Below are 13331 nucleotides of genomic sequence, written 5' to 3' on the forward strand. Positions count from 1 at the left end.
TATCGTCGTTGACCCCGAACCCGACGTTTACTCACCCATATAATATCTGACACACACAAATGACGAAAGATCTCTCTTTCCAAGAATGACGATTTAAAATAACGTTGAAGAGAATACCTTGTAAAGTAATTCTCATGATAAGAATTGGAAATATTTCAATATACGTATAGAAAATTTAGCGAACTATCAATTTTGAATAACGTGTTTTTTTCTATATATTTTATGAAAGATTATTTTAAACGAAATTTGCTCCTTTCGATGGAAAATAAGTTCTGCTTTCTTAGATTTCCGCAATGTCTACAATGTTATTTAAAATGACATACATTGAAATCTAAAAATATATTACGTGCTTGTAAAAATTTGTCGGTTTTTTTTATATTCTATCCTACATTATTAAACGAGCAATTTTTGTAGAGTTTTTTATTAATACAAAGACATTAATATGTGTGTTTGCAACTTCTCAAAAACTCCTACTATTTTTGTTCAATGCAGTTGAAATTTTGTATAATTACCCTTTATGATCCGATGAAAAGTTTAGGCTACTTAACTTGCAAAAATATTACAAAACAGATAATATTATAAAACAGACTACAAGGCTTTAAACGAGTGAAAGAGAGAGAGAGAGAAACAAACAGAGAGAAAGTCAGTGTACGGCCGACATGAAGTACAACCGAGCGAATGCTTGATATTACTTCAAAAAGAAAAATATAAAAATTTTTTAAACCTTAATTGTCTCTCATACTTGACGGGAAAAATATATTAATATTTATAAACTTACGACAAAGATTTCTGATCTACGAAATATCGTGATTTGAGCTTTAATAAGAAAAATATGGTTTTCACATTCTTTTTTATTTGAATCAAAATATCTGTCCTAATTTTCTACCAATTTTCTGTCATATCTCAAAGAATAATTTGATACCATTTCTAAAAAAAAACCAGTATATCTTTATAAGCAATGGAATTATCGACCTATTCTTGAACTTTCGTGGTATTAACAAATATGTATCGAAAAAACCGTGTTGCATCGATCTGAATAAATGAAAATCAAATGGAGCAATGTTTGGTATATAAGCTGAGTACATGAGAATTTTCTACTTTAACTTTTATAATAGTTTTTTAATCGCAGCAACAGTATGAAGTCTGGCATTATCGTGCTGCAGGATCGGTTCATTAATGCGAAATCTATTTACCTTCCTTCTGAATTTTTCCGATTGACTTTAACTGCTGAGAAACGATTAATGCTTTAACTCCAAGTCTGCCTGCAAGCTTTTCCAAGCAATGTTTGACCCAATCTTTATATAAAAGTACTATTTACAATTTATTGCTCTTAAATTCTTTCGGTCTTCCTGCACGTCATTTGCCATTAACGTTAATTTCCACTTTGAAACCTTTAAATCTTACAAAAATTGGCGAATATAACGTTCTCTACTTATGTAGGTTTCACGGATGTTACGTTTTGTGTCTTTAGCAATTTTTGTTTGATCAAAAAACAAATAACGTACAGAAACTTAAATGCCCTTTATCGAATTCTATCTTTACCTATAATAACGAGATTACTTTGTTATTTAAAATACGATAAATAACTTTTAAGATCGTGACTTCTGAAATTCATCAAAAAATAAAACTGTCAACTCGCAATAAGTTCACCTGACTTACAATCTCTTTTATATAAATCTAATAGAAAAAATAATTTGAGTTTCCTGTTAGAAAGAAAAACATTTTATTTTATTCTGTACGTCGTATTGCTATACTAATATAGACAATGATATACTCGCTTTTTAAAAATCCATAATAACTTTGAGTCTCGTATTACCTTCATACGAGAGTTTAATGTCTCGACGTGTTTCAAACGTGGACCAGCTGTTTCGAGCGTAAGAAAACTTTTTCTTTTCCAAGTCTTATAGTGTCTTTTTCTCTCTCTCTCTCTCTCTCTTACTCTCTTTCTCTCTCTCTCTCTCTCTCTCTCTCTCTCAGTCTCTCTCCCTCAGTCTCTCTCTCTCTCTCTCTCTCTCTCTTATTCTCTCTGACGGTGTCCCATTTCAAAGTTGAAAGCCTATTCAAAATTCATGCGGTCCAACCATGTAGGCCACGGTTAAAAGTTTTCCCCTTCGAGATGTATTCTTATCAATTTTATTTTAAACGACAGCGCTTAAAGTTGTTTTAACAAAAATAACAAAATAATAGTGAAAGCTTTTGGGTCCTTTACTAATTCCTCTGAAATCGAAACGTGATCGTTAATGTGCCAAAGTGTTACCTAACGAAGGCACAGTTCGTTGATGTAGGTATCGTTTCGGTTGTAGGAATAATTCAAAATCCGCTATTAATCATTGGTTTAGGTACGATTGTTGAAACCAATTCACCTAATGAATGCATTAGTACGAACGACAGCCAACTCCTGTGCCAGCTCGGTTTTACCTTTAATCGGAGTGACCGAATATCGCGTGGAAGCGTAAACCTCCCTTTCGTATAATCGTGTCGGCACTGTAATTTGCACGAGCTACACCCGAATGATAATGTAAATAATTCGAAACGTCGCGTCGCTTATGATTGTCCATTAAATTAATTTTAAGCTAATATTGAGAAAAAAAAAGATTAAACAAGAAAGGAAGAACGATTTAAATCAAGATTGATTATATCATCTCGAGAATATTCGTATCGATAAATCGATTCGGTCTGCTTTAAGAAACTTTTATCGTGGTTTCTCGACTGTATCGAGTACACGATCAAAAGAAAAGTAGCTCAGAGCTTGTCGAGAAGGTGTCGCTTATAAATTTAGCTTAAGGTATTGCTGACCATCGACCATCGATAGCCATCGAGCATCGATCGAAACGAACGCTTTGCGTACCCTTTGCGCCCTAGCTAAGAGATAAGCTTCGAAACGACGTAGGGATTAGTACCGTCCCATAAATCAGAATTAATTCAAACGTTCGCGCGATATCTTTTTTTATCTAAGTTTTACTTCGATGATAAAGTAGGCTGAAAACGAAAATAAAAATAGACACATTCTACAATAACCCGTATTATTTTATAGTATAACAGTTGTTAATTTTTCTCATATGTTTCATATCTTTCATCTTCGAATCGATCTTGATTGATATACAGGAGGAAACAAAATTGTTGCAATAGTCATCGTTTGTTATACTCGTTTATTTTTTAACAATACGTTCTTTCTTTTTTAAAAATATTTCACCGATTCGGAAGCACGATCGTTATTTCTAATATAATCGAACGACCATAAGTAGTGTCAAGTCCAAAGTGCCAGCTAAGCCTTTTAATAAGGGAGTCTAGCCATACTATAGCGTACGATGCTCGACACGTTATTACTTCGGATAGCTGCATACTTGGAACGCCACCGTCTAGCCTTCCTATCATCATAGCCAACCTAGGCCAGAAGCCTCGATCTCGCACGATAGCCGACCGTGAAAAGACTTTCCTCGATCACACCTCCAACAAGTACATACACACACACACGCACGTACACATACATAATACACAAAGTCATGTATATATAGGAGAGAATACATCTATCGAGTATCTTTGAGAATGTATGCAGGACTCTGGAGCATTTCCTTGGCTCTTCTATAAGATCTGCCTCCGTATACTCGAGGCTTAACCGAGCAATACACATACACACATGTATAGGTATGTATGTGTCGACGCACTGGAAATCCCAAATCGACGTACGCTTTCCTAAACGTCACCCAGCTCTCTCTCTCTCTCTCTCTTCTCTTGCCAAGCGGCAGTCACTAGGCTGTCAAGTGCACGGTTCGAGCAACTCCTGCAAAGAGGCGAACGCTCGACTACTCAGAAAATATCTAAGCGAGTTGTAAAAAGTACTATCGAAAGTGGTCACCGATAGTATTACGTACGAACATACAGCAAGAGAAGAAAACAGTCGAGAGTAGGCGAATTCATACATCTCGGTTCATTCTCAAGTTTCTTTTTACGGATGAATGGATGATGTATTACAAAATAGCATGAATTCGATTTTTCAAGAATTGGCACGGATTGATAGATATCCTATCTATACTTACATAGATACCGATCTTGAATTATTATCCAACGAGAAGTTTGCGATACATAGACGTCGTCGTCGTTTCGAAGTTGCAAAATGTTTCGACATTATTAATATCGATGATACCGAAGGGGCGTAAACGAGTGTGAAATTTCTGAGATAACTCGATTACGATGCGGCACGTGCTAACGTAATAATCGGATAGAAAGTTACGAGCTTCGTTATTATCGTGCTCGGTTAGCGGTCGATCTAGAAACCCTTAACGATACTGAGATATAATAAGATAGTACGATCGAGCAGCGATCATCGATCGAACGGATTCCAAAATGATCATCGACATAGATACGTATATATCGAACGAACGATAAAATCAAAGAAAAAGGTCGTTAAGTAGGTATAATAATTCGTTCGAGAGGAATGAAAGTCACGATTCGCGGATAAATGTTAGCATTCTATAGTCGAAAAGACGCGTTCATAAAAAAAAAAAAACCGTTGAAAGATCGAGCTTTCGCCAGCGCTAATTAGCATATGAGGGTTTAGTTGGTCGGCCGAATTGAGAATGGGTTAATTTAGTTCTGAAATACTTTGTGACCCAGTGAACAACCGCGGCTTTTTCGCAGTTCTGTTCTTCAGGCTTGGCAAGAGAAAACGCTCTGGTTAATCCGCGACTGCACTCGCGTGGAAAATAAAGCGTTTCACTCGATAGCGAGAGCTTCATGTGATATGTATATATATATATATATATATATATATATATATATATATATATATATATGTATATGCATATGTATATGTATATGTACGTCTGTGTATACTCTCCGTTGTACACTCGTAAGTGCTACCGTGTTCATCCACCCTCCCATTCCAGATTCTATGCTACAAGGATGCCTTTTAATGCATTTCGGATAGACGCTACGAAACAGTCGCGCGCCCTGCCGCACGGGGAGCTTTTTATTTTGACAATAATTGTAACCTCCTCGTTCGCCTAATTGGACGGCAATTGGCCAGAACTCGATCGATAAGAGCCATCTAGAACAGAGATTGCACATCTCCGGGGTAGCAATTCGCAAAGACAATTAGCGGGCAGATTAGAAGATGAAGGCATCCAGCCGCCGAAATTTCGACGCTCCGTAATCGTCGACCATTCCTGTCGATCGTTTTCAGCATTCAAGCAAAATCGCTTTCAGCTTGGCTGCTACGGAATGAACACGTTTGTGTTCAACACTCACCAAAAGGAACGTGCTCCTTTCGAAGATAGATCGAGATACTTGCGAGTCCGATGATTCTACGAATCGTTTTCGATAAAGAACTTTCTAACGCAGAAGAGACTGTATAACGGTAGAACATTAAATGACAAGAGTCTACTAGAGAATGTCAAAGTATCGCTACTTTCAGATTTCTTAAGAGCTCGATAAAAGCTTCTCGACTTAAACTTCAACGCCGATTCCATTTTTATCTGAAAGAAATTATTAAACTACTTCTTTTCTCTCTCTCTCTCTCTCTCTCTCTCTCGAAAGATATCTATCCTCAATGGACCGTTCAATGCATAAGGAAATTGTAATTAGACTGTATAGGTAATATCCTGAAAGATCGATATCTAGAAATACCTTCCAAATAGCGAGCTTAATATATCCGCATCGAATCGTAGAATAATTATTCGATTAGATATGTGTTTAATTCAAATATCTCGGAATTGATAAAGAATATATTGGTAATTTAGTTTTTATATAAAATTAGTCGAGAAAATATCATCTATCACTCTTTTCATCTGTCATATATTACATGGACTGATATCGCTAGTCGTATCGATGATTCGTATATAACTCTTTTTTGAAACGAATGGAAAATAATTTATTTGATATATATATAAAACGTATACTATATCATCGGATATTATAATAAGTAGTCCAATTATTTGTTATAAATTCGTTCCGCCTTTCTATTTACTGTGGTTTTTATTATATTTGCAATGGTCCGCCATGTCAAATAAAACGAAGATTGGATTTCATGCATATTACGAATAAATTTAATTAACGTTTCTAATTAACGAGACGACTAGCGAATTTCTTTTCTAAATTATGGAAATCGAAAGAAATCGGTAAAAAGTCGCACTTTATCGTTTAGCATAATCACGCAAAGGAAAGAGAATGTCGAGCGTAACTAAAGAGAAACGATGGGAATAACAGAAGGATTCGTTTAACAGGTACCAGTAGCTAGGAATAATTTACAATTTACGTCAGAGCCGTCTGTCGCGAAAGCATAACGCGATTTCCATCACGCTGGAGAGAACGAATCGACGAAAAAATAGAAACGAGCGAAGAAGAAAAAAAAGAATGGTGGGAAAACGGGGTCGTCGACCGTCTCTTCGGCCGTTCTCATTTGCATCCCTCTCGTTACGTTGAAACGAGATAGAAAATATGAAATCGACCGAATCACCGTTCTCTTTCTGTCTGTCCGCAGATTCGGTTTAGTCTCAGTTGCTTCATTCAAAAGTTCGTGCTTTCAATGGTAATAATACATACTTCAAAAAAAAAAAAAGGAAAAAAGACGAATACAAAATAAAATATGTAGAAAAAGAAAACTCTATAAAGCTTTTGTACTCACCTAATTCTGGACCGCAGACACGTGGAATAATTTCGAGAATGGCACTACAGGATGGATCCTCGAAACAAAGTTGACGAGCGTAGAGGCAATTCAATATAGCGACACCCTTTTTGATATCGGATCCTGAAACAATAGAGCGAATGCATCGGTAATCATTTGTCGATTATTCCTATCCTATTGTTCGCACTACTGCTTTATCGTCTTTTATGATTTAGTTTAATCAGATGAAATATAGGGAATTAATAAAGGATTTGTTATTATTCGCAAGATTGTTTAGCTGAAAATACGTTTCTAGAATCATAAGTATTAATCGTGCAATTATTATATACGAACAAATATATATATATATATATATATATATATATATATATATATGTATATAAATTAAAAATAGAAGACATAATCGAACTTTCAATACGACGAAGGAAAAAGAACAAAAAGTGAAATAACGGAAACGGAAAAACTGAAGGAAAAAAAAAGGTCGAACCAGAAAAAAGAGAGTGAGTGAGAGAGAGAGAGAGAGAGAAAGAGACAGGGCTAAAAAAAGAAGAGTTGGAGCGAGCTATATCGCACGCCCTTACGGATTTTTACGAGCCACTCGCGAAACGGAAGTCGATAAAAGAAGACTCCTGGGTGCTGCAATTAATTACGAAACGTTCGCCACCGGTGCAACCGGCCATAAAGCACACTCTATATAACGGTGCCACTTTCGTAGCTGTAGCTCTGTTCTGGACTCAACTCGCGAGACTCTACCACGGAGATAAATGAATTTTTTCGATCATCAACTCGAAACGAAGAATTTTTCTAAGTTCGATCTCTCTTCTCTCGTAGGTTCACAAAACTCGGGAAATTCAAAATTGTCTCGAAACGGAAACGTGTACTCAAGATTGTGATTGAATTTTCTTTCCAAGTAATTATATCCGCTATTATATTTCTTTCTTCTCTCAAACGATTCTGGATATCATTATCGAAAAAGTTAAATACCTAGATGCGAGACGCGATTCATCGATCTTTCAAGAAAGCGAAGCCGAACTCCTGTTTTTCTTCTTCCTTTTTATGCAAATGAATATTGAGCTTCCGGAAAAAGAAAGAGAGAGAGAAACACCGAACGTACGTTCTCTCGTCGCGATAAACTATAATTATCGACACGAAACCAGTTCTCTGTTCGCGTGCCAAAATGCAATCTCGTTTATCTCGTAGAAAGAGCGTGTGTTGCGAGTGTCGAAATTAAATCGTAAACTTGCCGATCGTCTCGAATGAATGAAAAAGAAAGAAAAAACGACTTATTAATTTCTTATTTGTTTCTTTCTATGAAACTTCTCTTGAGGTAACATCGCATAGTCTTTGAAAAGTGCAACCATGATCGCGATAATTATTCGGCCATATCGATGGCCGCGCACGTTTTGAACCTAAATCATTCGCGTGGTTTATTGATGTGCAATAAAAAGAAAAAACGGAGAATGGGAAGGAAAGTCGTAAAATAGTGGCAAGAAGAAAAAGGTAGCGAGAGAAAAAGGCACAAGAGTTGCACGGAATAATATTTCCATTTCACTTTATTACCCTTTGTCTCTGGCCTTCTTCTTTCATCTCTCTCTTCCTTTCGCGATATAATTATTCCTCCCCGTTGCACATTACAGCAACCTTCTTCTCTAACCCTTTCGTTTCTCTCTCTCTCTCTCTCTCTCTCTCTCTCTCTCTCTCTCCTCTTTTTCTCCCTAACTCTTCTTCTCTGCTCTTTTTTTTTTTAAATCTTACCTCACGTTTATGCATGCCTTTGTAATCATTGTTAGTTCCATGCGAACGACATAAATTTTTCTCCCACGTACCTCGTCATTCGTGCATGAACTCGATGATAATACGATGAAAGTATATTGCACCGGGTATCCGATTACAAAGGAATGTATGATTCTAATTATTAAACACATTGATAGATTAAACTTCATGAAAATAATTTAAACGATACTTTCAAAATTTTTGCGTTTAAACGGAAGAGGAATTAAAAACGATTGCGAGTACATACAAATGTTCATTGATCATTGGATTATCCCCTTTCTATAATATTATTTGCGTGCAACCCAAATCCGATTTTATCTTCTTACCACGTAAGAACATAATAAATTCATCTGGCCGAGTGAGTATTCCTTAACCCTTTCGTTGAAAATTTTATACAGCCTTGAGGTTAAGCTATCTACCATACGGAAACGGTTTGTCTGAATACAGTTTTAAGTCTTATTATATATTCAATTTAAGAATCGATCGATAACCGATGCAAATAGCTGCATTTACAGAACGTTAGATATACAGAGTTGTCCCGAACGTTCCAAACGACTTTATAGGAAATATAATTCTGTGCAAAAAGTTTCTAATAAGTGTAAGATTAGAAAATACCTCTTTAAAATGTTACTACCCAAAAATCACTAAACTCATGGTTATTTTATACATAGTTTCACTAAATCACGGAAAGTATGTATTTTTTATTATAAAGCGATAGTCTTCTTTAAAATTTGTTTAAAAAGGTATACTGTAAGTACTCGTTGGAATCGCTTTGATATTTTCTACAACTTTGATTAGATTTAGAATATTGATTTGTATTTTAAAAAATGATGGTTTTGACTTTCGTCTCTTGACGGAAAAGAATGTCTTTTATGAAATAACTACGATAGGTATTAGCTTTTTCCCTTAAAACCTAGCTGTTTCTTCTGTAAGATTAGTTTATAAAATTAATAGGATCGGAGATATTTGGCTGCACCGTTTAAAATTAAACACCGTGTACATCTATACACGTATATACCTATACATATAGAAAGCAAGTATTTCTTATTACGATTATTATCGTCAAATTATGGTGGTCGGTTTAGAGTAATTATGCATGATCGAGATATTATTTAAGAACATTCACGCACGCATCGAATCGTTGTTTTTTACGCGACATGACCGACCGCACGAAAACTTTTTCCTTATCGCAGTTTGACGATTCGGTAGATTAAGTGGAAGCGAATGCAACCCTTGGGAAGGCTCGATGTTGCAGTGCCGTTGCGCAAGCCAAGTCGTGCTATGCGGCATAATAATTATCGTCCTTCGTTCGTGGCTAGCTTCATCGTAGTAAAAGTTCACTCTGTACAACCTAATTGTGTAAGGGCGACAAGTAGAGAAAAAATCGAGCTTAATGATTCCTCTCGGGTCCAAACCTTCTGCTGATTTCCAAAAATCATAAAACATTTCTTTTCCCTTTTATAATTTATACACTGAAGAAATATACATTGAATACCTCTACAAAAGACTTCCATTGATAGATACCAAACTAATGATAGCGAACTTTTTTCGACGAAAGGTCAGAATCGAGTAAAAAATTGTTTATTTATTGAATCAAACATTTGAACTGAGTAATTTAAACAATAAATATAAATTTTATATTTAATTCTCCAATCAATAGTTGCAAAAAAACATAAAATCGAAATTAAGTAATTTAATTTTATTTCAAATTAATGTGAAATTGATTGCTGCTTTTGAAATAATAATTTTTCTACATTAGTATTGTATAATTAATGTTACATAAATAAATAATTATATTTCCCACATGTTTTCAGATTCTATCAGTAATGAAATATAAATAAATAATTATGTTATACTAATCTAGTAAGTAATATTAAGAGTTTTTTTTTGCTCTTTGCGAAGATTTAAAAACTCAATTTATTTTTAATAATTTACAAAACTTCGGTTAAACTTTTTGAAAATTCACGGTTCGCCATCGCTGTTCTAAAGGTAATTATTATCCATGAAAACTTAGCTATAAATTAAGATAGCATTTTTAATTAAACTTCTATTTCCTTCTTGTCTATTTTTTCTTTCTTATCTCCGTTATCGAATAACCAATTGAAGTAGATATTAAAATAAACATCTCGTATGAATTTAAAATAAATATAACCAAAATGACATCTTTGTATCTAAATCCCATCGAAAATCCTTGATTTTTCGATAAGTAAAAGAAAAGTTCGTGAAGAGAAATAAACGTATTACTTGTCTGTATATTGATATTAGTTTCTGGTATATCCGTAAGATTGTCTTCGAAGTCTGAGAAGGGTGTGGGCCTTCGAAACGAAAGAGCCAATAAAAGAGACAGGAAAAAGAATAAAAAAGAAAGCAAAAGAGAGAGAGACAGAGAATAGGTAGGTAGGTAGGTAGGTAGGTAGGTAGCTAGGTAGCTAGGTAGCTAGGTAGGTAGGTAGGTAGGATGAAGAACTTTTTCCAGGGTCTCTCTTTCGCTTTCCAGTTCGCAGGAAGGAAAATCCCTTATCGTGCCGGATGGCCTCACCGGGGAAAATCCATTTGAGAATTTTCGTGCGCGGATATATTTAATTATCTCTTGGAGGGGTGGCAAGAGGATGGGAAGGTGCCGGAGATAATTCCGGGGGGTGAAACTTTTGCACTCGAACTGCGTTACGACGCGAGGCAGAAAGTATAACTCTCCTGTCTTATTAAATATAGATCTCGCTAGCAATTGGAACTTCCGCTTGAACAGTTACTTCCGCTTCTCCCGAGTTTTCTACTTTTCTCGTAACCCCAACTGTTTCATCGTGTCTCCACCTTCCTTATTCTCTACTTCTTTCTCTTTTTCTTTACTTTTTCTTTCTTTTTTTTTTTCTTTTTTCTCTATCGGTCCATCTTCGGTTGTGTCACTTCGTATAAACCTGTCGTTACTAGAAGTAGCAAGAAAAATATAAGAATATCCCGTGAATCTTCGAGGAGAGTAAATCTCTCTAAAGAATTAATAATACGTTCTATAAGGTTGATTCTAATAATAGATAAGATTCATGAACGACTGACGATCTCTTCATCGTTTTCAACGATCTTTCTCTTAAGCCTGGTCATTTTAATTCTCCAGTCACGTACTTTTTCGACCTCTTTAGCGCCGTTAAAGGACTTCTATTTTCTCCTCGAACTTAAGTCGAGTGGACTCAGAGTAGAAGGAAAATTGTTTGCAAAGGCCGACTACCGAACGAGTTATAAAATAGTTAGGAAGAGACTTTTGAAGAATTTCGAAGAACGATTAAACGATTCGTTCATTCTCGATTCGATTCGTTTGATTAACTCGAGAATTCGTCAAACACGCTTCGCACATCGTAACGTTTCGAAATGTGTCCGATGTTGGATAGGAAATTACATTTAATCACCGCGCACCTGATTCGTTCGCATGTAACACACACCCGGCAATGGTCACTTCGATACTCTCGATGATTGAAATGCTTTTCGACTGAGGTGGTCGGTCAAGTGCATAGAATTTTATCGAATTACTTTACTCCGTGTTGTTACGCGATCGATGAAACCTCGTAACAATACTACAATACAGCTACTTCGTTCATCGTTCGTATTTAGTAGCTAGGTAATATATACGATACCAAAGAAAAGTTTCACACACGAGATTATCTTTGTGTAGAAATAGCGTATTATAATTTCTCCCGTGTTCCACTTCCTTTTTCCTAACGGAGTGATCCGATTTCAAAATACTTTTATTTCACGAATACTTTTTAACTACTTAAGCGTCGTACTTGACATAAATATCTCCGAATTTTTTATTGTACAACTAACGAAATACGGGTAAATATATCGGTATTTAAAGTACGTATTAAAGACGTATTTATTGTTCCGATTCGAACCAGATAATAACGTAAACTTTTCTGTAGTAGTACGATAACGTTAAAGATGTAAAATTGAATTTTAGCGAAGAGTTCGAGTAGTCGGCCGATAAAAATATAGAACGAAATATATCGAAAAATGTATCGAGAATAAAAGGTTTCAACGATGATTTCGAACGTTTCGAGAGAAGTAAAGATGGTGAAGTAAGGAGGAAAGTACAGAGAAAAGAAAGGAGATTGGACGAGTCAACTAACTGTGGAGTTCAATATGAAGCGTAAAGGGTTTGAAGGGTGGTGAAAAAGTATGAGGATGGACGATCCTACGAATCGATATATGGGACACTGATTTTCAATTATCGGTTTGGTACGGAATACGTGGTCGAATTTGTTCATCCGTAGCAGGCAAGCAGATCATGAGATGTTATTGTTTTCGGCGCGTGTAACAGCGTCGACAATCGTTCTCCATCGACAGGAATCGCCACGCAAAATGGACTTGCCAGGGATTTGTCGAGGATTTCCTATGGAATTCGCACGTCGATTGTTCCTAACAGATTAAAATGTTCCAACGACTCCATATGTGGGAGCAAACGATACCTATGTACGTACATATTGTATATGTATATGTAAATGTATATGTATATACATGTATTTCACAAAGAGAAGAAGAATGACGAAGGGAGGGGATAAAAGAGGACAGTGCACTGGATAAGATCGTGGCGAATGAGAAAATCGCTTTAATTTCGATAAAGGTTGCGTGTAATCGCGTAAAACGAACGTTTTGTACCGATAAATCGAGGTTACGCGTGGTGCTTTAACCCGATTAACAATCTATTATCCTCGATAACATCATTCGACGATATTATCTTACTCGAAGCTGGAATAATTGATTTATGGAAAGTGCATTCGAAATAAAACGATCGTAAAAGTGCAGGCGGAATTTTTTTCTCCTCTTAACATAGAGGTAAACGATATTCGATCTGATTCAAGTCCTTTCGAATAGCGTCATTATTAATAATAAAAAAATTACTTATTTTATTTTCCATATAAGAGTAGCGGATAAAATCAAACGTTATATT

The 13331-nt window shown here is 35.6% G+C and overlaps 1 protein-coding gene across 6 annotated transcripts in view; it reads right to left on the reverse strand.

Moving 5' to 3' along the window:
- The window catches only part of LOC127064709 (uncharacterized), a 200599-nt gene that overhangs the window by 117731 nt on the left and 69537 nt on the right, over nt 1–13331 (reverse strand). For all 6 annotated transcript variants that reach the window (XR_007781776.1, XM_050996167.1, XM_050996166.1 and 3 more), the window contains one exon: nt 6623–6745. Coding sequence is in view for 5 of the 6 variants with exons in the window: in XM_050996167.1 (XP_050852124.1) it covers nt 6623–6745 (123 nt within the window). In the remaining variant the exon portion in view is untranslated. The remainder of the gene's footprint in view (nt 1–6622; nt 6746–13331) is intronic.

The sequence above is a fragment of the Vespula vulgaris genome, chromosome 6, assembly GCF_905475345.1.
Source record: "Vespula vulgaris chromosome 6, iyVesVulg1.1, whole genome shotgun sequence".
Lineage (NCBI taxonomy): Eukaryota > Metazoa > Arthropoda > Insecta > Hymenoptera > Vespidae > Vespula > Vespula vulgaris.